This window comes from Scleropages formosus, chromosome 7 (genome assembly GCF_900964775.1).
Source record: "Scleropages formosus chromosome 7, fSclFor1.1, whole genome shotgun sequence".
NCBI classification, from domain to species: Eukaryota; Metazoa; Chordata; class Actinopteri; order Osteoglossiformes; family Osteoglossidae; genus Scleropages; species Scleropages formosus.
Genome location: NC_041812.1, coordinates 2,065,881 through 2,091,317, shown reverse-complemented (window position 1 = coordinate 2,091,317; position 25,437 = coordinate 2,065,881). Strand labels below are relative to the sequence as shown.

Here is a 25,437-nt window from a genome sequence, read left to right as displayed (position 1 = left end):
TGAGGGAACATTTTTTTTTAAAAATGTTAATCATGTACAGAATTCTGTAAAAAAAAATGTCTAAGCTCAGATGTCTGAACAGATTTGCAGCATTTTCAACAACATGTAAGTGGAAAAGGCAATAATTACAGCACTTTTTGCATGTATTCATTGTTCATACAATATATAATTATTGTTCATGTAAAGATGTTCATTATTTACGCACTATTTCAGTTTGAGGCTATGTCCTTTTTCCGCACAAAGAAATGTCGGCTGACTGTTATTATTGCAAAAGTTGCAGGTTCAGCCACAGGAGGAGGGACTCTTCTGTTCACCTATGAAAGTATTTCATGAGAATTGCTCCAGTAATATCTGTTTTTATTAACGGGCTATTATGAAGAAGAGTGCCATATAAGTTTTAATTATTATTTTTTGGCTGTATGCAGTTCAAATCAGTAGAGAGCTATCATAAAGGATATATATAAAAGTTAAATATGAGCGCATATACTATCCGTTACCACACACACACACAGTCTGGAACCGCTTGTCCTGTCCGGGTTCCGGTGAGCCAGAGCCTAACCCAGCAACACAGGGCGTAAGGCTGGGCGGGGACACACCCAGGACAGGACAGGACACCAGTCCGTCACAAGGCGCCCCAGACGGGACTCGAACCCCAGACCCACCAGAGAGCAGGACCTGGTCAAACCCCCTGCACCCCCCTATCTGTTACTATCAATAGTCAACCTAATTTATGTACATTTACATTTATTTCGCTGACACTTTTGTCCAAAGAGACTTCCAATGAACTCTATGTAGTGTTATCGTGCAACCTCCACACAGACTAAGCGGGGATCGAACCTATTTCCTCTCGCACCACCCAGGCGCTGTGAGACAGGAAATTAGAGAGATGTAAATTTGAACATGACTGAGTTTTACAGAGCAGTATGAAAATTAACTTCAACAGGACATACTTTGCTGCTAAATTCTTAAAGAGAACCAGTGTAAACAAGTGGATTGGTCTCAAACAGACTCGTGGCAGCAGACCGGGGGGTGGGGTGATTTCCACTTCCTACACTGTAATGGATTTTAATAATGAATAAAATGCACAGTGTACATTCAGCAGGTATCAATCAAAGCAATGACTTGCATAGAGCCTCCATACTCGTGCTTCCCAGAACCCCTCCGTCTCGACAAGCTGATGGCGGAGCGGAAGGTCCAGACTCCAGCCAAACATGCAACCCGCGCAGCTCATTCGGGGCCAGAAAGTCGTGCGGTGATTCAGGGCGGAAACCTGTAACCCGAAGGCCCGCAGTTCAAGGTCCTGCTGTCGTACCTTCAGAAAAACTGACCACGTCTGGATTTGGCCGGTATGACATGCACCTGTATAAATATTCGAAAATAACTCTGGCACATTTTACACTTATCTGACACTTTTTCTGCAAAGCAGCTCACAAATATTTACCCATTTATACAGCTGGATAATTCCACTGGACCAACTTAGGTGAGTTCTTTGCTCCTGTGTGCTATACATAGAGGCGGGACTTGAACCTGCAACCTTTGGGTCCAAAAGAACAGCCCTAACTACTACACTACAAGCTGCCCACATCTTACAGAGAGCCAGAAAGAGCACTCAACAATTTGTGTGGATATTTGGTATGGCTGCCCTATTTGTTCTGCACTCCATTAGGCGTCATTTCCCATTCAAATCCTGAGGTTTCTCCCCAGCTACGCGGAGTGTCGTGCCGGCCATGAGGACAGGTGACGGGCTCACGCCGTACCTTGTGCGATCCCATCGTGCTCAGGGTTACGCAACACAGGGCCTGTGCCAGGCCAGGCGGAGCACAGGTCACATGGGTTCACATTTGCGTAGAGGAAGCAGCTTCCACACGCATACGGGAAGTTGGTTCCACAGAATATGAATCTATATCATGTCATGCTACAAGCCGCCAGTGTTTTTGTTTTCGGCAAAAGAAAAGGCGACATTAACTGGTCTAGTTAATGCAGGGACTTATAAACATATATGGCTTATGAAGAAACATTAAATTTCAAAGATTTTCTGAGAAGACTTGAGAAATACACACACACACATCATCTGAAACCACTTGTCCTATATGGGATTGCAGGGAGCCAGAGCCTAACCTGACAACACAGGGTGAGGAGCTGGGGGGGGGGCACACCCAGGAGGGGATGCTACTCTGTCATAGGGCATCCCAAGTGGGACTTGAACCCTAGACCCACAGGAGAGCAGGACCCAGGCCAACCCACTGCACCACTGCACCCTCCTTGAGAAATACTGTGCAACCAAAATAATAATAATAATAATAATAATAATAATAATAATAATAATAATAATAATCAGAACAAGCTTTACTGCCAAGTATGTTCACACATACAAGGAATTTGTCTTGGTGACAGGAACTTCCACAGCACAGACAGAATGACAGTGACAAGACACAGATGAGAAGATAGAATATGTGAATAAAGGATAAAAAATATAAAGTACACAATAATAATAATAATAATAATAATAATAATAATGCATGCTATTACATATCTGTTCATATACACACAAGTGGTGCAGGTGCAGAAATAAGTGAAGCCCAGGTTGCACTGGTTAAACCAAGGAGTTCAGTAGAATCAGGTGTGTAAATGATTGTCATTTATTCATTTTATAAGTTCATTTTAAGATTTAACATTTAGATTTTAAAAGATTATTGTAATATTTTATACAACTTAGAATGTATAGCATCCATATAGAGTTCACACACTTTGAAGCAGCACTGTCTACAATAAGCCTTGATACGATCACCACAAATGTAAAACTGTGGCTTCCCGTCGTCCTGAAAAGAAATGTGATTCCCTTATAAATATTTTAACCTTCAACCAAAGCGATAACATCAAAGCACGGCTACGCAAACGCAGCAGTGTCACAGTGAAACTCACCGGTGCTGTCAAGTCAGCGAGAGCCCCCTCTTCTCATAATGTCATCGAAGCATCATCCTAGAAATTCATGCTGAGTCGGCAGTTTTCCTTTGAAGGGAAACCATAACCGTGGATGTAAGTCGCCATGTATCTCGGCAACGTATATTCGACCAACGTCGCACGAGAGCCTCAGCAGTGGCGCGGCACAGATCGACCGCCACCAAGTACCGCCGCCGGACTGGACTCCTGAGCCATGTGAGCGTGAGTGGAGCAACGGGAGTTACTGCAGCCACTCCGGCCCCGAGCGTCGAAATCGAAACAAAGCAGCTATTTCACTCGTGGAAAGGAGGCCTGAACACTGAGCAGCAGCATTTTGGAAAATATTCACGTTTTCATTTTGTGTGTTAATCATAATAGACTTAGGTCAAACGCACATTCCCACCTACAAGGCCCGCTTGCAAAATTCGCACCAGGGATTGGCTGATTGGCCCCGAAACGCGAGGCCCACAGCTCAGAGAGCCAATCAAATGCTTCCGCTGGCAGCAGGGGGGTTGGACGTCATCGTTCGCACTGGATGTGTAGTGATCCACGTTACATAACAATCAGCGCGAATGCTTTCCTGCCAGTAATTTGCACAGTAGTTCATTCATTGTGAATTAAACCGTTTCCAAAAATATCACCTACCAGCTTTCCTGAGCAACTAATCAGGCAAAAACCAACAGAGTGGCCAGGTATTTAAATTAACGCACTGGGCTCACACTTCTCTCCAAAGGGACTTACAGTGTTAAGCTACTTACAATTATTTACCCATTTTTAGTTTCAGGAAACCAACTTCAGACAAGTACTTTATACAAGGTGAGATCTGAACCTCTGACCTTTGGGTTAAAAGGCAGCTGCTTTACCATCACACTCCCAGCCCTACCACTAGGGCAATGCTATAGTTTACCATATTTATCTTTTTTTTAACATCTACATTGCTTTTTTTTACATCTTTACATACTGTATCACTTATTTACATTTACCCATTTAGCTGATGCTTCTCTCCAAAGTGACTTACAATGTTAAGGTTACAATTATTACTGTTACAAGCTTACAAGTATTTCCCCATTTATACAGCGGGGTAATTTTTTTTTTTTTTACTGGAGCCCTAACCTCTATGCTACCAGTTGTCCCTACTTCACTTAGTAATGAATTGTTTAAAAAACTGACTGCAAGAGACTTAAAAGTTCATTTAAGGATAGTAGGGTTAGTGCTGCAGCCTGTGGGCCTGAAGAGCACAGGTTAAAACCCCACTTCTCACCCTAGTACCCTTGAGCGTGGTATTTCCTCTCAACTCCTTCAGTGAAACTGTATAAATGGGTAAATACCTACCAGGGTCTTAACATATTAATATTTGGAAAGAAGCGTCAGCTACATGAATAAATGTAAATGTGTTACAGAAACAAGGAAGCAGGAAAACAATCCATCCAAGCATTTAATGAGCTTCAGCTTCTTTCTTCTGAGTTTCTGGCTGTTTTGTATTAGTGCCCAGTAATGCAGGGTAACATAACTGTGCTGTTCTTTGCAAACAAAAAGCACTGATTTTGTTGCCGCCCTTTCAACTCGCTTCTTAACATCGTCTAACGGAGAAGGAAATAAGTATAAGTCAGTAACTATGTAGCATTGGGAAAATATGCACTATTCCACCCACACACATTTTCAGAACCGCTCGTCCCATACGGGGTCACGGGGAACTGGAGCCTACCCGGCAACACAGGGCGTAAGGCCAGAGGGGGAGGGGACACACCCAGGACGGGACGCCAGTCCATCACAAGGCACCCCAAGCAGGACTTGAACCCCAGACTCACCGGAGAGCAGGACTGTGGTCCAACCCACTGTGCCACTGCGCCACCTTGCACTATTCCATGCACTATTAATACATTCCGGCCACATAATCTTACTTTGTGGACTCTTTGAAAAGCATGGAAGCGTTTGCTGTGTTCATCATAATGAGACATTGTCGCAATGCTTGTAGGCAATTGTTATTGAGAAGACGGAGCTAAAAGCAGAAAAGCTTTTTCCACAATTAGAAAAAGATGAAAATCTTGCAATGATCCTAATGGCTTCACTATTTCTGTTACAGTTAAAAACAATCATTTTAACAAGGGAGATTTTCAAGTTTGTTGTCAGCTATAACCAGTCTATAGGTGTAAAGAACACTAAGCAAAGCAAAGACTTAATAACTGAGATGAGATTTCAACAGAAACATAAGAATCTAGTTTAAAGATTAAAAAATATCTTCTCATAGAATGTGAAACTGTTCAGTGATGTAAGTTCCAGGCACAGCTGGTAGTGCAGTGGTCACAGCTGCTGCTATTTTTGGACCTAAAGGTTGGTGGTTCAATCCCTACCTTTGAGTGAGGTACTGAGTACCCTAAATTGTTCCAGTAAAATTACCCAGCTGTATAAATGGGTAAATAGTTATGACCTTAATATTGCAAGTTGCTATGAAGAAAAGTGTCAGCTAGATGCATAAATGTATCATAATTAGAAGATATTCCGAGGAGACGATCCAGAAACTGTAACACATCAGGGCCACGTGCCATTGGACTCAAGGTCTACAATAGGAGCCAGTGGTCAAAAATAAAAGGAAGACTCATTGCGGTGCTGTTCTTCCTCATTTTGATCTGTTACTAAACACAAATACAGGCTTACAAGCGCACGTGTTTCACTGTTGGTTTCTCCATCGCAGCATTACGGCGATAATTGGTTTGTCGGGACGTGGTTACCGACGAGTACGGAGCGAGGTGGGGACGCACGAGGGACGGCCCGAAACACCAGCAGGACGTCCTCAAAAACCCGTCGGCTCATCTCAGTCCAGAGCAGCACATCCCTCCGTGACGCTACGTATTCCAATGAATGCTCAGCCGCTTTTTTAATTCTTTAACATTTAACATTGGAAATCTGCCTCTTAAAATAAGTAATATTGTTTTTTTTCCTCCTCATTTCTCTACGTTTACATCAGGATCTGAACATGCAGCAACGTAGGAAATCATTTTCTATATTTGCAGAGCAATATCCATGCCCTGTCACTAATACCACTACATCTAGGAAGAGGTAGGAAGCCCACATGGCGCAGCAAGAAAGAAAACAATATTCTTTCACTTTCCCTAAAAGGCCAAAGAGCTGCAACACTGTACTCTTGATGTAAATTCAGCTAAGTGCACAATGAATGGAACGAGGCCCTATGATAAAGCTGACTGCCCTCTTCCCCATTGAACAGATTAAATTACATCCAGTGGCAGGGGAATGAAAAACATGATATTTAATCAATTTTAAAGCCATACAGGAGCAAACAAATGATGTCAGTAAGGGGAAGGCAAGCCATAAATCACCCGTCCCATCACGAATAGAAGCTTCTCTGCAGCCTCCATTAGACTTACACCTCCTAGTAAGTAATTGCACGCCATCGTGTCAAAATGCGGACGCTTTCCGACGCCTCGCTCACAAATCCGAACCACAGTCGAGCATTCTCTCCGAAGGAAACGGAACCAATTCACACGAGTGCATTTAATCATGTGGAACCGGTGATTCGATGCAATTTCTGGAATCCTTTGTGAAGAGGATCCTGTGGCATCGCACTTAACAGCGACTTCATTTATGCTTATATACAAAAGGGACGCATTTCGGGTTATGGATCTTTAAAATTAGATGCTGAGAAACATTACACGAATGAGACTGAAGGTAACTGCATCCCATTAAGCAACCATTCGGGTAATGGGTTATCTGGGCCTTTTCGACAAAATGTCTTTGAGCTTTTGAGCGAAGCAACAACCATGGGAAGGGCAGGCCATCATGTGAGAGGAAGAGCCGTGCACGGTACACTTGCGGCCACTCCCTCTCGTGACACTAACATTACCGGTGTCCCTCTGGCCACCCGTGACGGGAACGACTCGCAGCTTCAGGGCTCAGAGTCCTCGGCAAAGACGCCGGGGCCCGGCAACCTGACATTTTGGGTGGTCTGCCATCGTCGCGTTTGGTCTTCAGAAGAGCTCGAGACCCCGAAATTACGGTGCGAACAACTTCCGCAGCTGGAAGGGACTGGCCGAGTCACCGGTTCGAGGTGAGGGATCGCGAGGTAGAAGGCGCACGTGTCGTTCCGGTGTCGAGGAGCGACTCGGCTCCTTGCGCTGCGAGTCTACGTACAGCGGAGAAGTTACCCCCCGGAGTCGAGGCAAGAGAACGGTTCCCTTGGCAATGGACTCTGGTCTTTAGCTCTTTAGCTCAGCAGACTAATCCTCTTGCCCGCTAAGTCATGCTGGCTGTGGGGACATGGGTTTGATATGGGTGTCACACTGGGTACAGAGAAAAGACAATTACTGCCTGACCAGAGCCGACACCGAGACGGTGGAGGCTGAGACAGAGGGCTGTGCATGTCTCCACATGTCCGTCTCCACGCGTATCTAATCCTGCGATATGAACCCCCCATGGCCGCAAGGACTGGCCCTTTAAAAGCACCATGGCGTTAAACTATGCAGATTGTGTCGACAAGAGAGTACAAGCACACTTCTTCAAATTAACCCATTGAAAACGGGAAAGCCCGTCGAAACGTAAACTGGCAAAGAAATGCGCAAAACCAAAATTATCATGTCAAAAATCGCCCAAAAAGGAGCCACTGTAATGATTGTGAGGTGGGACCAGCGACTCGGTTCTATCTGCCATTGAAAAAAGGTACTATATTTTATACCCGTGCTCACTGGTTCGAGGATGATACGCAAAAACTCACGGCCGGAGCAAAGGATCTGAGACGAAAACGCAGAAAGCATCAGAATCATCGGCAACAAAGTGAAATCAGACAGATCGATTTTCTTCTGAGGGGGTGTAGCGGCGCAGTCGTGCTGTGGGTTGGCCTGGGTCCTTCTCTCTCGTGGGTCTGGGGTTCGAGTCCTGCTTGGGGTGCCTTGTGATGGACTGGTATCCTGTCCTGGGTGTGTCCCCTCCCCTTCCAGCCTTATACCCTGAGTTGCTGGATTAGGCTCCAGTTCCCTGTGACCCCATATGGGGAAAGTGTGTGATTTTGTTCTGAAAATTCAGCAGTATAACACCTCCATACTGTCTCCACGCTGTATGATTTATAATATAATATAAGAAAATATGTACAGTATATGTATAAGGCATACTAAGCAGCTCCTGGTAAAACATTGAAAAGGTACTTCCTTCTTCGAACGAGCAGAGGGTCAGTTGACCCCCCAAGGAGGAGCAGAGGACAGCTGGCAACAGCATGTGTCTGCAGCCAGAAACACACTCGCTCCGTGTGCCTGGACAGGGAGTGGCCCACAGACCACCGCCACAAAGCTGAGCCCCGTTTTCGACCCCGGCGCATCTGACGGGGGCCGAAAACTGATCCGCACCACCACGTCGCTGTCGTCCGGTCATTCTTACTTAGAATGTAGGTCAGTTCCAGCAGCGGAGAGAATAAATCGGACCTAATTATAAATTAGCGCGGCACGTCAGCAACACGGCCTTTGTCTTTTAAGTGGATACAGATCTCCGCTCACTTGCTCATCATGAAAGTGGGTTTTTATTTAATTTAGTAAACACACCAACGGTTTTCACTACTAGGTCCAAACTCATAACCGCCACTGTGGATTAAAAAAAAAATGTAAAAAATTCACAATGCCGATATTAGTTATTTTATGAACAGCAAGCCAGTGGACCAGTAATTACCATGTCTTTTAATAAGTAAAAGCGGGCAAATCCAAGACCACCTTGGGAGCTGGTCTGGAACAGAGCCAGAAGGCTGTAGATCAAAGCTGGGACAACGTGGTTAAAAACACACTGCCTCCGCTTTAACACTTCCTAAAATACCACATAAGGAGCCGAGAAAAACAATGCCTGTTGAAACCCAGCAAAATAATTACAAGACAGACGAGCAGCACCTGTCGTTGCCTAAGAAAACGTGCCACGGAGCTTACTGTCTCGCCGGAGGGTTGTGGGGATGGATAGAAACTCGGCACCAAACGCACCGGGACTCACGCAGACACCCTCCTCGACCAAACGGCCCCCTGCTTCCAGTCAGCTGGCAAAACATCTGATGAAAGCAAGACAAGCAGCTCATCAATTCGCCGAGAATCCTGGGTATTTAAAGCCACCCTTGAGGAGATTTTGGTATTATTAACCGACGGATATATTGAAACAGGAAAAAAAAAACTGGAAGGTGCGTATAAGAACAGTTCAGGAGGGCGGGGGAGGTTTTGCGACAGTTGGTAGTGTAGTGGTTAGAGCCGCTGCCTTTGGACCCAAAGGTTGCAGGTTTGAATCCCACCTTGAGCAAGGCGCGCACACACACACTGTCTGAAACCGCTTATCCCAAGCAGGGTTGCAGCAAACCGGAGTCTAACCTGGCAACACAGGGCGCAAGGCTGAGAAGGAGGGGACACATCCTGGATGGGACGCCAGTCCACCACAAGGCACGCCAAGCAGGACTCAATCTCCAGACCCGACACACAGCGGCCCCTGGCCGAACCCGCTGCACCACCGTGCCCCCCTTTGAGCAAGGTACTTACCCCGAATTACTCCAGTAAAATTACCCAGCTGTATAACTGGGTAAATAACAGCAAATAGCCTATAACATTGCACGTCTCTTCGGAGAAAAGTGTCAGATAAATGACTAAATGTAAGTGGACATGGCAGGCAGCATCTTGAAAGTTGGAGAACGTGTTCGACTAACAGCCTCGACACGGAATTCTCTGAGATTCGGTCATCCGAAGGTCATCTGGAGGCCATTTGTGAGCTGCACCGTCCGGGGCTGTGACCCCATAGCTCATCGCACCAGCAGCAGGCGCTGGAGGTGAATGTCACCTGTGAGCAAACACCTCCAGCCACAACATCCCGTTCAGTGTGTGCAGCGTACCTGAGGGAAGCCACCCATCCCATCATTAACTGTCACTTCCCTTCACGAACTTCCACAAACAGGTGGGACTTTTACATCTCCATTGTGTAGTGTGTGCGGTTCTACAGCCATTGTGGGCATTATGGTAACAAAAGTCAAAAGCTGCGAAAGTCTGCGAATGGAAATATCTACATGGCCGTGTGAACGTTGCAGCGAGAGCCACTTTGGGCTCCGGTGAGGCAAATGAAGACAAGTGGAAATTGTATATAACTGAACATTTCCGGAAAGAGCGGAACCGACAAGAGGAATTTGCGAATATGGGAGAAATATCGTCTCGGACCGAGGAACCCCTCTCCTCTAGGAACCGCCCTCCCGTTCACGGTCCGTCGCAATCCGGCCCAATCCCACTTCTGACACCAGCGTAGCCGACAGGGCAATAGGAGGCAGTGCGGGGGGGTTACCGGCTTGTGGCAAAGAGCAAAGTTCCATTTGTTTGCTGGGGCTCTAGCATTGCCTGCTGTTCCAGCAAACAGCACATTAAGGAAGTCATCTGGGCATCTTCATTTTCCTCTTCCGCGTTGCCTAATATTTACATTTACACGTACTCATTTATCAGACACTTTTCTCGAAAGTGACGAACATCTCATAGAAAATACAATGCATTGATCACATGAGCAGGAAGAGACACTGGGATGCAGACGCATGATTCTTAAGTTCAGTTTGTTTCCTTCCACCATATGAACCAACGTTCATCACACAAGTAGCTGCATAAAACTTTATCTCAACGATTCCGGCTTCCTAATATTTATTTATTAATTTATTTGTTTGGAGATACACATAGAGAATATCAGCTTTTTTAAAACATTTTTGAAAATGTGACCTTTTTGACATTCACCTCAAAGGAACACAGATAGGTATCTATAAATTATAGTATAATAAATAATGCTGCAATCCCCCCTTAATCATTTTACTAAACATGATATAATTATAGTAGAAAACTGCTTGAGGTCACTGAGTTGTTGTGACCCTTAAGCCTTAGCCTAGGTGAGCTGTCACCTTGTTGAAATGCTGAATAATCAACTTTAGAGACATTTTTTACACCACTATCATGTGTAGCGTAGCAGTATGTTTTACACGAACTTCCAGCAGCCAACGTTTGTGTTTTTTTTTTGCAAACGGTGTTCGAACCAAGAACCTTCGCATTAACAGCAGCGTCCAAGTTACCTGGAGCCCCGCGCTGTCGATGCGCTCGCAGTTGAGTTGTTCTCGTACCTGTCCGGAGAAGGAAGTCGTCCCACTGAGACCGCGCGCCTCCCGCTCGCGGACGGAGAGTACGAGCGGTACCCGGTGAGCACGACGCCGCACTCCTTCATCTCCATGGTGCGGCCGCGCGCGCGCGCGCACATTAGTCGTCGGCGCCGCGCTTCTCCATTCGCTCGGCGCTCAGTGGGAAAAAAGAGAAGAAGAAAGCGGCGCGCGACGCGACGCGACCCGAGCGGACCGGACCCTCCTCCCCCAGCAACTTCGCCTCCACGCGCTCGTCCCTTTCCGCGCGCTCCGCTCCGCTCCGCGCCGCGCACCTCTCGCCGCGCGGACCGCGGTCTCGTCCGATTTGCATGTATTTGCATGCGATTCACGCGCCGCCCACACGCGCCGGCATTTTTCACCTCCATCTGGGGAGGCGGCAATAAAAGCGCTCGTCTCTATTATTTATGTATTCATTATTTCCCCCGAATTAATCAAATGCGCCGTGTCGTTCCGCGGGAATATTTAATTCCGCAGCTCTCCGCGAACCTTCATTCATTTGAACCCGTGACAGTGAGTGACATGATGATCAGGATGAGAAGCGCTGCCCAGCCAGGCTGAGCCCCCTGGCCTCTCTCTCTCTTTCTCTCTGTGCGGGAAATTAATTTTGCGCCCGATCGGTCCCATGTGCTGATGCAGCGCTCGGTGTGCGATCGAATAGCCGGGGATTCGATGCGTGGTCTCTGTGTCCAGTGGACTGGACAGGCTGGACACAGCAGGACAGTCCCCCAGTACTGTAATGCCCCCCCCCCTCCCCCCGCTCCGTGTCCAGTCGCAGCGAAGCACCGTGTTCACAAGGTCCTGATAAAAAGCAACACAAATAAATATACAATAAATGAATTTCTTGGGCTTTGAAAAACGCTTAAAATTTCCCTAAATGACTGCAGCTGCAATTATGTTCCACGCAAGTGATGAAATATTTTTCTTGTGTTCACCCTAAAAAGAAATACTTGCAGTCACCAGGGAATTTAGCTTGAGTCATAATACTTTATTCTTTCAGCTCTTCTCTGAGCCTCCAGTTTCCAGGTTCCTTCCGACTACTTCTGCTTTCTCACCGAATGATCTAGTTTGGCCTCAACCTCCAGGGTTTCCTTCACAGCTTCACAGTCCATTATGTAACAACAGGCCACTTGTGTTCAGTGAAAGTTTCTCAACATTTCAGATCGCCGTTACTGTGCTGTAAACTGTAATCTTTATAAATACATATTTTAAGAAGCCTTTCCAAAATGTTGTGAAGGCGATGAAAATAACACAGTGAGTGAAACCCATATTTTTCATTACTGCAAACTTTTTGGAATTGTACTTGAAGCGTTCCTAAACACGCGGTGGCGCAGCGGGTTTGGCCGGGTCCCGCTCTCCGGTGGCTCCGGGGTCGCGTCCTACTTGGGGTGCCTTGTGATGGACTGGCGTCCCGTCCTGGGTGTGTCCCCTCCCCCTCCGGCCTCGCGCCCTGTGGTGCTGGATTAGGCTCTGGCTTGCTGCGACCCCGCTTGGGACAAGCAGCTTCAGTCAGTGTGTGCGTGTGAGTGTGTCTGTGTGTGTGTTCCTAAATACCAAGCTCTGCGGAGTTGCTGAGCATGCTGGGAATTTCTCCAGCTGGGCTATTATGTTTGCATATCAGTACATTCACCTGAGCTCCGTGCACAGCTGAACGCAGTGGGTGGACACGCAGTGCTGGCCTGGGATGGCACTTGGCATCTGAAGCGCCCCCCCCATGCCCTTCACTGCTGAGAACAAGCAGCACACATGAGCAGAGAACAAGCCGACCTCCACAGCGCTTCGCCGTACGATAGCTGGTGTGATATCGCCAGTTTATGATAATAATTTTCAATTGTGAAGAAGTTTGGCAAACAGTAAAAACAAACGGTTTTGCCCTCCCTTCCGGGGGGGTTGTGTTAGGTTTCAGCAGGGCGACGAAGCGTCTCACCGAACGTCTGTCTCGATTTCACCTGTGCGACTTTTCTCTGCAATGAGCTGGTGTCCCGTGTACCGGGGTATACTCCGTCTGGCCTAGTGCCCCGTGCTTCTAGGATAGACTCTAGATCACCGTGACCCTGAAATGAACAAGTGGTCTTAAGTAATAATTAATCAGTTAATTAATTGATTAATTAATTAACCACCTTTTTGCCTGAAATGTAAGTGGCATAAAGTGACCATGTAAAACGAACCTAAGCAGGACCACCTGGTAAATTACTCACCACATCAGATTTAGCTGTAATACGATATTAAGCGTTCTTATAACAAGTACACTTGTATTATTTTTAGTTCTTGTTCTTTTTAGCAGGAGGAATAGCATTGATAATTATAGAAAAATCTTTCACAGTGTTTAAAAAACTTCCTTTCACGCTCTCACATTTTTGACCTCATAAAGTATCCAGTGATATTACTAAGAATTATAGGGAAATCTTTTTTCAGCATATTGGGTGCCTTCCCTGTACTCCAGCAACTCTGTCAGTGGAATTTTGTAGAAACTATGTTTTAGGAGACTTAGCTCCACTGCATGTATTTTTGTATATTTTATCACCACACTTTTATTCTTAATGGAACACTTACGTTCAGTTTTTTTCAGTTTTAGAACCCGCTCGTCCACCCATCCAGTTTCAATAATCGCTTCGTCCCGAGCAGGATCACGGACTTGATCCCGAGTCTGTCCCGGAAACCTTGAGCCGAGGGGGGTACACCGTGGACGGATCATCAGTATTTTAGGACCGTACCCACATAGTAAAGGTTACACAGACATCACAGAAGATGAATTCCATATGTGGATTAACATTCATATATTCATTGCATTCATATAATTCTGAATATAATTCTGCCCTTAACTTTCACTATTTTGTATATCTATGATCATCTCTTTACAACAAACGCAACTACGACAAATGACACCTAACGCTGTACGTTGTTACCGTTGTACCTGTAACCGCTGTGCTATTTGCGTTACTGTGACTGTTGGGTTCGCCATTCATGTACCGGATGATGAACGATGACCTCGGAATCGGTCCTGCGGCCCATGGATTGTATACGTGGCGCTTCTCAGCTAGTGAACCCGCGCAGCGATGAAGGCCGCAACACGTTCGTGCTCTACATTGTATTTCCATTACATTTGTATAACAAGTGCTCATCCAGAGCTAGTGCGTGCGGTCCCGTAACGGCTTTTTTAGCGCCTTAGAGCATTTGGGATTGCAGCACCCGAGCTGCTGTTTAATCGAGATCCCCCATGATATTCCTCGTATCTTTAGAGCGCTCGTACATATCACCGTCGATATGTTACGGCGTAGGACTCGCGATGGATTACGAAAGCGGGCCGTGCTGTGGGCAGGACGCGTGACCCGGTGCTGGAGAGCGCTTGTTTCTAAAGCGCGCTCCGCCCACCAGGAGGTTTCGACGCAGTGAGAAACAGGCGCTCTCCGAGGGAGCTTGCGTGACGACCACGTCGAGAACTTCGTGTGTTCCACAGCAGATCTGCGTCTTTCACCCGGGGCTCCTTCGACGCCCTCCAGGCCTCCGCCCCCCTCGTGGTGCGAGGGTGGTCTTGGAAAGAAATGTGAGCCGAGGGCAGGAAAAATAAACTCAAAATGATAAATTCTCAGCCAGTCGCCGTGTTTTCCACGCTTACCCCACAAGGACTTGGCATTCCGGAGAAAGTGAATCTTAAAGATTAAATGTAAAGGTTAAACGTTAAGAATTAAAGATTTTCTTTAATGGCTGGAGACTTTGAAAGGAGATATTAAAGTACAGGGGCCGGTATCGGAGAGCGTTGTTCCTGGCAATGATATATTAATCTGTAAAATGTGGACGAAATCTTCTGGAAGTCATCATTTTAAAGACCTGTATCATCATCGCCGTATCTGCTATCTGGGAATTCAGATGGAGCATGTTTTAGGAAGAACAAAGTAGCAGCTTTTTTTGGAAAAACCGAGCAAAATAAAGATTTCACATTTATGGAACGCCCGTTTGAGGCCGAAGCGTCGGCGGTGGAACGAAAGAGTCAATGTGGGAAAACGCAGAGCTTGCACTTCTTTTCGCCGCTTGGCTGCCGGCGCATTATTCGAGATGCAAAACTGGCATCACAGGGCGAAAAGTCACAGAGGCAAAGGTCATTATTAGCATTAAAGAAACCTAAGAATTCATGTGGTGGAAGCGAGCTGCAGCCTGGAGCGACGCCGCTCACCTGTCAACGCCGGAAGAAAAATGACTGTTCCGCTTTTCTTGCGGGACTCCTAACATGTGCGATCTGAGTTTTCTGACATACAATCAAACTGCAAAACTGTGATTTTGCTCAGCTGCCACCTAAGTAGAAACGGACATGAACACATGGAAGCCTTGTCCTGGTTGCAATGCACATTTTTTCATTATAACGTTGAGCACGTTTCTTGACCCCTCACAGCTAAATCAGATTTAATTAATTTCAGATGCATTTTTTATGCATTAGTTCATTGAGTGTGTTTTAATAATTTGCCTGTAATGCCCAAGACAGCTTCCGAGCTACTTTACACTCAACCAATGCTAACAACTGCTTGTCCCGAGCTGGGTCCTACCCTGGAACACGGGGAACGAGGTTAAACACCCTGGATGGGATAGCTGTCCATCCCAAGGAACTCCTAGCAGGGTTCGAACCCCAGACTCACCACATAGCAGGCACCAGTCAAACCCACTCCATGACCACATCTCCTTCTTTTATACCCATTAACAAATTATTCATGCTACAAGTACTGTGTGTCAAGCAGCCCTTAGAATGTGGGTATTTAAAGGAAGGTACGATGATGGGGGTTATAGTGGGTTATAGTGGTCGCCGCTAGAGTAGCGGTCATTGGATCCAAGGTTCTCAAGTTCAAATTCCACCCCTATTTGTAGTAGCCTTGAGCAAGATACTCACCCTACCCTTATACTGTAAGCCCTTTGGGGGAAAAAACTGTGTCAGGTATGTTTTTATAGATTAGTTTAAATCCAAGAACTTAAAGATCCACTTTGGTGATGCATGTTCATAATGCCACAAAACATCATGATGTATACTGTGTGCAGAGTTGTGTAATAATATCAGAGCTTAAAATATGCAGCCAATTCTTCAAAAATGCAGGCAATTTTAAAAAATAATAAATAGAAAATAAATAATAAAAAAAAAAGGGCGTGCGGTGGCGCAGTGGGTTGGACCGTATCCTGCTCTACAGTGGGTCTGGGGTTCGAGTCCCGCTTGGGGTGCCTTGCGACGGACTGGCGTCCCGTCCTGGGTGTGTCCCCTCCCCCTCCGGCCTTACGCCCTGTGTTGCCGGGTTAGGCTCCGGTTCCCTGCGACCCTGTATGGGACAAGCGGTTCAGAAGGTGTGTGTGTGTAAATAATAAAAAAAATACATAGTGCCACTGTGCAGGTTTCGTGAGGTTTGAAGTAAAAACACGTATTTCCCAGGAGTGCAGGAAGCAAAAGAACATAAATAAATTACTTGAAGTAACTGAGTCAGGTATGATGAAGAGTTTCGTCAGGAAGCAAGACGGCACCTCCGGCATTTAGTGTGTGAGAGTAAAACCTGGGTGGGTAACAGGCCAGGGTGTGTGTCTTAACGCAGCGCTTTGTGTGTCACAGAAACAAACATTTCCTGCTGGGCTTGCAAATGCATGAGGATGGAAATACTCCGAGCAAACCGTAAAAAGCCCGATTGTTATCCCAAATATGTTTTTGTTTAAAAGCTTTCGAATAAACTTTGTCAGGACTGTTCGGTTTGACTGGGAAAATTGTTTTCACATGTGCGGCACAGCGCAAAGTGGGCGGAGCTTTCAGTGTAAAAAACGCGGTTCTGCCTTTGACTGCGTTCAGGAACTCGGCTCATCGATCCGCTTGATTTATTCCTTACCGGACACGCCTCCCTGTGCCTGTATTCACCATTTTAATTAATGGTACATTAATTATTCTGTGAAATTGGTGCAGGATGTTCTATCCAATGCACATTTATTGGACTTTTGGTGGTGCGAAGTACGACGGCACCAAATTACAAGAGTTCACGCAGCAGCTGTCTGAACTCTGCCACGGCGCACGGGTCCCAGTGATCGGGAGCCCAGATGATGCCGAATCAGTGCTTCTGTGCCACCGTCCCCACAGGAAGGGCCACACGGAGAAGGTGAGGCGCTCTATTCGCAGCCAGTAAATCTCACACATCCTGCCACAAACTCACTCCGTTTTACCGGCATTTTTCAGGCTTCCTTTTCTCTTTCTAAATGATGTCTTTTCCAGCCGTAGTTGGAGTGTCAGTCACACTCACTCAACCCACTCCTCACTCGCCTGCTCCGCTTTCGCTTTTGTTGACTCAGTTGGGTGCGAAGGGAGACGTCGCACAGCCGTGGCCCCCGGGTATCCCTGCTCTGGAGGTCACCATGTCACACGGGGAGGGGGGAAGGGTGGGGGGTGCTGCATGTTCCAGGCATCTTCTACTGCTCTCTGCTCCTGTTTCCGCGGTCCACACAAAACCCCCTCTAGTGAAACACACAGTGGGACAAAACTCCCTCTGTTGAAGCGTAAAGTAGGAAAAAAGCTTCTTGATTAAATTTAAAAATGGCAGCAGTAAAAAAAAAAATGCAGCAGGACCTATCGAAAATAAGTCGAAATATTTAAGAGTTTTAATTTCAACATTTTAGTAACTTTGAGCATTAAAATTGAAACCTTTATGCAGCTCTTTGTCCCAGGGGGGTTTTGTCCTGGGGGGGGGGGGGGTTGTCCTACACTCCCTTTTCCACCCACCTTCAGGTGGAGCAACAAGAAGACCCAGGAATGTCACCGTTACGCTGCTCTTCGGGCGGATCGCTCCTCCACCGTGGGGCTCCCCCCCTCCTTTACATAAAACTGTTTCAGAAAGTCTTGTTCAGCTAAATTAGTGTGAGTTTCCTTTCACCTAAAGGTGTTTTTTTCTGCAAAGCCAAACAAGCTAAATGCGCCTAAAGCTCTGCATTGACCTTCAGACAACTGTTGTCTACATTTTCATTGGTGGTCGAATATTGCAGATGTAATTTGAATAAGAATCCATGTAAATTGCTGGTCAAGGACTGTGATCCCAGATGTTTAACTGATCCTTCACTCTCAGAGCTGCTCTGCACCGTTCCTGGGGTTTAGACCCTACGCACATTCGGTATCACACATTACTGCAAAGAACACCATGGCAGGTCTCGGACACTCGTACAGATTGAGGCGGAAATAGAAACCAGGTGACCATCTGATCCAGGTAACTTTCAGGTCGGTTTTAGTGATGAGGAGCAAGTGAGGCAACCGGCTATCGCAGCAGGTGCTGGGGTCTTAATCCTGTCACACTGAACCTTCGCAGCTCTGTTAACGCCCAACACATCCCGGATTGTCTGAGTGCTCTAGTGTTATATGGAACGCGTCCCACAGCCTTCCTGCAGCAGAATGGAAAATTTCTTTTTAGAAAATGCGCTATAAGGCCTTTCATATTTGAGTGGACATTACATCGAGTGCATATGTAAGAAATATGATCTTTAAAATTTTTTAACATCATTGTGGAGGCTTTTGAACTCAGCCTTGTGCGTTTTGAGCCTTGGGTCACTGATACAAAAGGTTAAAAAGGCCGTGCGGAACAGCAGCATCTGCCACACATGTGGTTGAGTCATCGTCTGTTAAATATAGACCTTCTCCTCTTCCACTCTGGTTTGCTGCAGAGCTAATCAGCTCATCTTATTAAATTATACCAAGGGGATGTAGGCTATTATTCAGCCTGACCTTGAAAAATAAGCCCTGTCTGAAAAATGGCCTATAAATAAAAATATCAAATTATCAATGATGTTGAGGATGTTTGCTGAGATCGGTGCTTTTAGATGGAATACGCTCACTTTTCTTAATGCAGTATGGTATGGAAAAAGTGTGTTAAAAGACGTGTGCTTTTACATTCACCAAAATAAGTACACATATGCGCAACACTTTCATTTTGTAACCTATGTGATTATGTATAATTTCGTGTTAGGTTACACCGAAAAGAGGAAAAAACTGTTTCCATTTTCCAAGGATCAGTTCTTGTTTCAGGTTCTGGAGAACACACACGTCGCCGGACGCAGTCGTCATCAAAGTAAAGGCGGAGTTTTGGGTTATTTACACTGATCGGGTCAGAATTCTGTGAAAAATCTCCGCTTTTCAGTCTGTGCTCTGGGGCAGAGGACGGTAGACACCATGAGCCCCTTCTGTTCTGAAAACTTCTCAGATGTAGGTTTGTATCTCAACGAGGAAAGCAGTAGATAGATAGATAGAGCCCCAACCAGACTGCTACGCTTTCCCACATCTGCCCGCTTGGTGGTCCCATGAATGAAAGGTAAAGCATGAAGGTTCTCGGTGCTGGCTCCGTTGTGGTGGAACGACCCCTCCCCCACTCAGAATTGCTGCATCTCTTCTATATTTAAAAAACTCACCTCTTCCAGACTCACTTGGCCCATGATTTTTTAAGTTCATGTAAGGTGTAAATGTTCATGCTCTATAACTTTAAGATGATGCCAGATAAACCTTTACACAGCTACTCCTGCAATGTAACGTAAATGTTTATATGTATCTCAAAAAAAAAAAATTATTACTAGGAAGGTGATCAGGAATCGTCGATATTGTGATAAAGTTTTATGCAGCTACTCGTGTGATGAACGTTGGTTCATATGATGGAAAGAAACAAACCGCACTTAAGAATCGCACGTCTGCATCTAAGTGTCTCTTCTACTAATGTAATGAACACATTGTATTTCCTATGAGATGTTCGTCACTTTCGAGGAAAGTGTCTGATAAACGAATACATGTAAATATAAAGTACTTTATTGATGCCCGGGGGAAATTCAGTTGCATACGGCAGCCGATATATTTATAGCCGAGACACATAGACACGATAGAAACACAGAAAACACCCCTGTACCTGTGTTGAATTACCAGCTCAACTTAAGACTTACTGAAGACGGGACCTGGATTCATTTTGACCAAATGCACCAAATTATTCGCTCACATGCTGCTAGCAACGAGGGTCAGGATCACGCAGATACGGCTCGGTCCTGCGAGCTCCCATGAGCAACTGGAAACATCCCATTTCCTTCGCCGGTCAAGAGAAGCAGGGCTCTCCTTTCACACTCCGCTAGCTTTCCTCCGAGGGACCTGAAGCCACCGGACGGCCGAACGTGCTGAACGTGGCAGGTCTCGGAGGGCTCAGCAGCGCCGAGGCCCTTTCGGTCGAGTCCCGGCGCGTCTGCGCCCCGGTCCCACAACGCCCCGCTTCATCCTCTATTCCGAGAAGAACGCACAACCTAGTTCTGCTTCGACACAGAGGCGCCGAGGGCAAAACTCCAAGGAAATGTTCAATGGCTAATTACCTCGCTGCTGAGATGTGGATCGGGGCAGCTCAGTGGAAGTGTGTTGCGGTGACGATTCTTCATTAATCTCAGGAAGTATCAGCTAATTGTGGGAATCTCCCGGGGAAAATCACAGTAACCACTCGAGTCGAGTTCAGGTGCCGCCTAACCCAAAAACAAACTTTAGTTCCCGGTGGTTTTGAAAAGTCTGTCTGGGAATTTTTGATTGAAGACAGAATACTGCCAGTTTTTTTTTTTTTTTTTAATTTAAAATATGTAATCTATGCATAAATCGCTACCCTGTCATGGATTGGCAGCCCATCCAGGGTGGACCCCATTCAGTATTGCAATCGGTCCTTCTGGGATAGGTTCCGGATCACCGCGACCCTGCTCAGAACAGCTCAGTTATTGAAATTGGACAGATAGATTTGGAGAAAAGTGTTGAACTAATGGAGGGAAAATGTTTACATTATTGCTGCTACCTGGACCTTCCTGCCCGTTCTTATCGAGTAGACGAAACAAGAGCAGCCTGTTCAAGTTTAGCAGACGAAACGCAGGTCTGTTCTTCAAACACATACGTGAAAAATAATGTATGCTGGCCAGTTTGCGTGTGTTGTGCCAAAAAGGACCCAGAGCAGCGTGCGTGAGTTAGAGTGTCAAATCGGAGGGACGCGCTCCAAACGCCAGGTGCCCCTCAGAGAGCACCTCCCTTCATGGGGTCTCTGCTCATGAGGCGGGAGCAGCTGTGCAACCGGGGCAGCAGCTGAGAGGCCAGAGCAGTGGGGGTGGGTCTGGGGGGGTGAAGTGGCCTCCGCCAGACATCCCCTGACAGCCCCCCACCCCTTGGTGGGACCCTCACTCTCCCTAAAGTGATGAACAATCGTGTGGATCCATGGCACCCGTTAAAACCAAAGCCAATCTGTTTCGCTCTTAAAATTGAGGCCAATTTGTTTTGTTTTTTTTTTTTTTGGAATTACAGCAACTAAAACACTCAGCTAATTCAATATAGTAAACCGTCTTGTGCCATGAAAAATGAGCAAAGGTGACGTAGCGGTTAGAGCCGCAGCCTGAGGGTTCCGGCTCAAATTTCTCCTCCGGCTCCAGTATATTTCAAATGACATATCTAAAATTGCTCCGCTAACGTTACCCAGCTGTATGAATGAGTAAATAGTCATAAATAGCTTTGCTATCGTAACTCGCTTCGGAGAAAAGCATCAGCTAAGCGAATAAATGTAACGCCTTGCACGACGTATGAAGGGAAGGCGTTAGAGGACCGTGAGACGTTCGGAAAGCCGGACTGTTAGGAATGCGGTACTCGGGTGTCCCCGGAGAGAGCGGTCGCTGTGTCCTAGGAAGCGACTCGCTGTTTCCTCCGTCTCCTCCGTCTTCTTCCAGCTGCACCTTTGACCTTTACCCCCGCGCCACATGCTCACCGCATTGTTATCTCACCTCCCCCCTCCTTATGACTCTGTGCTTTTGCTGGGCGCTAAACTAAGTCCCCCCGCACCCCCCCCCGGCCGGTGTCGGTTACATCCTGGCATTTCCTCTAAAATCCAAGCAGTCAGAGCGCTGTTTCATTTCTGCAACTTTGCAGAATCTGATCCTGTTCAGCAGAATGCGTTCATCGGGAATCGTCAGAGAATTTAAAAAAAAAACCCAATTTAGCTGTGACACACTGACAATTATCTAAGACACTTTATTTAAGTGGAAATCCATGTGTTAAATGCGTGTATTAATGGACTTTTACTGTGAATCCAATGACCTCCCAGCATTGTGTTCGTAGCACCTTTACTCAACCCCCCAAGAGAGCCTGTGGTCAGATTTTTTTCCTCCGTAAAGAACATATTTAAATAGGGTTGAAAGTGCCAAACACAATAGCTTTTATTGTGGCTTGTTGTTAAAAGCAAAAGTCGTGTGTAAACTTGAGAGAAAATGGCATTTATGTATTAGGGAACTGCTGCCTTTGGACCTGAACGTTACGGGTTCGAATCCCACTTTCAGCTATAGTACCCTTGCGCAAGGTGCTTACCCTAGATGGCCCCAGTAAAATTACCCATATAAGTGGGAAAATAATTAGTGGTGCAGCGGGTTGCACTGGGTCCTGCTCCCTGGTGGGTCTGGGGTTCGAGTCCGGCTCGGGGTGCCTTGCGACGGACTGGCGTCCCGTCCTGAGTGGGTCCCTCTGCTGCCGGGTTAGGCTCCGGCTCCCCGCGATCCCATCTGGGGCAAGCGGTTTCAGATGGTGTGCATGTCATTAGTTGCTTTGGAGGAAAGTGTCAGAGAAATGAGTAAATGTGGGGGGAAAAACAAAGGTCATTAGAAGCCAGTGAATAAATATTGTCAAACTTTCTTGACCCTGCAAGGACTGAACATGTCAGTGTACCGTACCATTTACATGTATTTATTTAGTTATTTGTCACTTTTCTCCAAAGTGGCTTCCAATGAACTCTAGATAGTGCTATGAGCACACACACCTTATTCACCACAGTGACTTACACTGCTAGATACACTACTTACACAGGGTCACTCATCCATACATCAGTGGAACACACACTCTCTCTCTCTGGGTGAATCTGATCACCATGTCTTTGGACTGTGGGAGGAAACCAGAGCACCCAGGGAGAACATTTCAACTCCACGTCAACTCCACACAGACTGAGCGGGGATCGAGCCCACGTCCTCTCGCACCACCCGGGGACTGCGAATCAGCAGTACTACTCGCTGTGCCTCCGTATGCGCCATCCATGCTGTACTCTTTGTCTACTGACGCCCTCAGACTGAATGCCGGTGAGGGAGGGTACAGAAGTGCTTTACCGTCTTCCAAGAGTCTCTTCGCACTGTGGACACAGGGAGAACGCAGAAACTCCACACACCCAGACTGGAACCCACACCCTGCTGTGCAGCTGAAGCATTCTAACACACCAACGCTCCGTTCCACAAAGGAGGCACGTGGCACTGGACAGGAGTGCCCCCCCCCACCCCACCCCACCCCACCCCACCCCCCTCCCGGCTGTTCAGGTTGCACCGAGAAGAGAAATGTTTTGACTTCCGATCAAGACGCACTGCTCGTTCCTGGTCATTTCATCACTACGTGATCCCATATGATCTATAATCTATATGTTGCTACGGTGCTGGAACGTTTAAAGATCCGTTCATAAGAGAGAGGATTTGGGTCACGGATTTCTATTTATGGCACAAGGTTAATGCCTATTCTGAACGCCATAAACACAGGGTGCTGAGCACAAGTGTGTTCAGTTCTGCCACCGCTCCACATTCAAACCTGCTTGGAGGAATTAGTAGAAAGGCAAGTGAAAACCTGATATAGAATGAGATTACTTACTTATTCGCTCCAAAACTACATCCAGAGCCCAAACCTATTTAGAACACATTAGATTGAGCGTATCGAACGTCGCGCGAAGCAGGGTCATCGTAAGCTCGCAGCCAGACGGGAAGAAGGCGGCAAAGTAATTTGGTGTCTGGCTGTGTCTGTTCCCTGGATAACACCCCGATGAGGAGCTCAGACAGGAGGAGGGGGAGGGGCGTGTGTGTGTTGGGGGGGGGGTGTCGGCCACAGGTCAGGAAAGCAATCCGGTCTAAAAGCCGGAGACGAAGCGCAGACACCAGGGGCCGTGCCACGCATTTCCATCGGAGCGTCTTCGGCGGACTTTGGCCTTCGGTGTCCTTCTGTTCTATAATAGACATCATCTGGTAACTTCATTTCCTTCAAGTGTCCCCCATCCAAACATGTTCGGAACGATGAACCACCTGCACCAGGGTTTGCAGACGTAACATGATAAAACAGAAACGCGGCACTTCCGGCGCACAGGAAAATCACAAGTGACATATTTATCTGGAAATGAGGAAAAACGGAAAATAAATGTTTGCCCTTTGGGAGATAATTTGGTGCAGTGGGTTGGACCACTGTCCTGCTCTCCGGTGGGTCTGGGGTTCGAGTCCCGCTTGGGGTGCCTTGCGATGGACTGGCGTCCTGTCCTGGGTGTGTCCCCTCTGCCCTTATGCCCTGTGTTACTGGGTAGGTTCCGGTTCCCTGCGACCCTGTATGGGACGAGTGGTTCTGAAAGTGTGTGTGCGCTTATTTTTAATTTTACCTAGAGGCGTTAAACAGGCTGTTAAACCTGTTTCGATTTCTAAACGTTTTTGGATTCATACATAGAATTTGAAGATACGCTGTGTTTTCACCAAACGGACTTGAAATGTGCCACAGCTTTGCTACCCTTTTCGAACAGCCTTCGTAGGTTTCTTTGGAGATCTTTCACATCTCGCATGTTAACCGGAGAAATTAAATATTACCTCAATTAATTTCTCAAGATGACCTAATGAACGCACTTTGTTTCGCACATATTCACGGCGCCGATTTCGTACCGCAACACCCGAACGCATGTAACACTGGAAACCCTAACCCTCTCAAGGTGCCCCTGTGCTGCACTGTAATATTAATACTGTAATATTCCGACATCTTTTTTTACCGCCCCTGGAGGGTAAAGTAAGCGAGTGCAGGAAGTACATGGCTCGGATTTGCGAAGTCCTCGGCTTCCTCTTCCTGTTCCCCGCTGCGCGAAAGCGTTCGGGGCACATTCCTGTGGGGAGGCCTTTCGTTGGACCCCTGGGTTGGACAGTCCGCCCACGTCCCCACTGTAGTCCTCAGTGTTTCTGGCTCTTCGCTTTCCTCCTTGGACAGAACAGAGTCACATGGCGCCCGCAAGCCGATTGTTACCATGTTTTTCCCGGGATAACTTATCCCACCTATTTGTTTGGTCTTTTCTGCATTTACGTTTACATTCATGCATTCAGCACTCGCGTTTCTTCAAAGCCACGTACAATTCAGAGAAGAATACGATGAGGGCATCGCACCAACCGAAGGCGAGATTTGGATGCAGACACAAGATTCTACAGTTAATTTGTCACATAGCACAGTGTAAATCGGTATACATTACACCAATAGCTTTTTATTTATTAGTTATTTAAATTAATTATTAATCTGAGAGCATAGTAGAAGTTTATTCAGCATTTAGGAGGTCGGGAGTCTGAAA

General features: G+C 46.7%; 1 protein-coding gene across 1 annotated transcript in view; it reads right to left on the bottom strand.

The window, feature by feature from the left end:
• arhgap28 (Rho GTPase activating protein 28) overlaps positions 1-11,277 on the bottom strand; it is a 34,262-nt gene extending 22,985 nt beyond the window's left edge. Inside the window, exon 1 of the mRNA XM_029253803.1 lies at positions 11,045-11,277. Coding sequence (XP_029109636.1) covers positions 11,045-11,178 — 134 coding nt within the window. The 5' untranslated portion in view covers positions 11,179-11,277. The remainder of the gene's footprint in view (positions 1-11,044) is intronic.
• Positions 11,278-25,437: the final 14,160 nt, after the last annotated feature.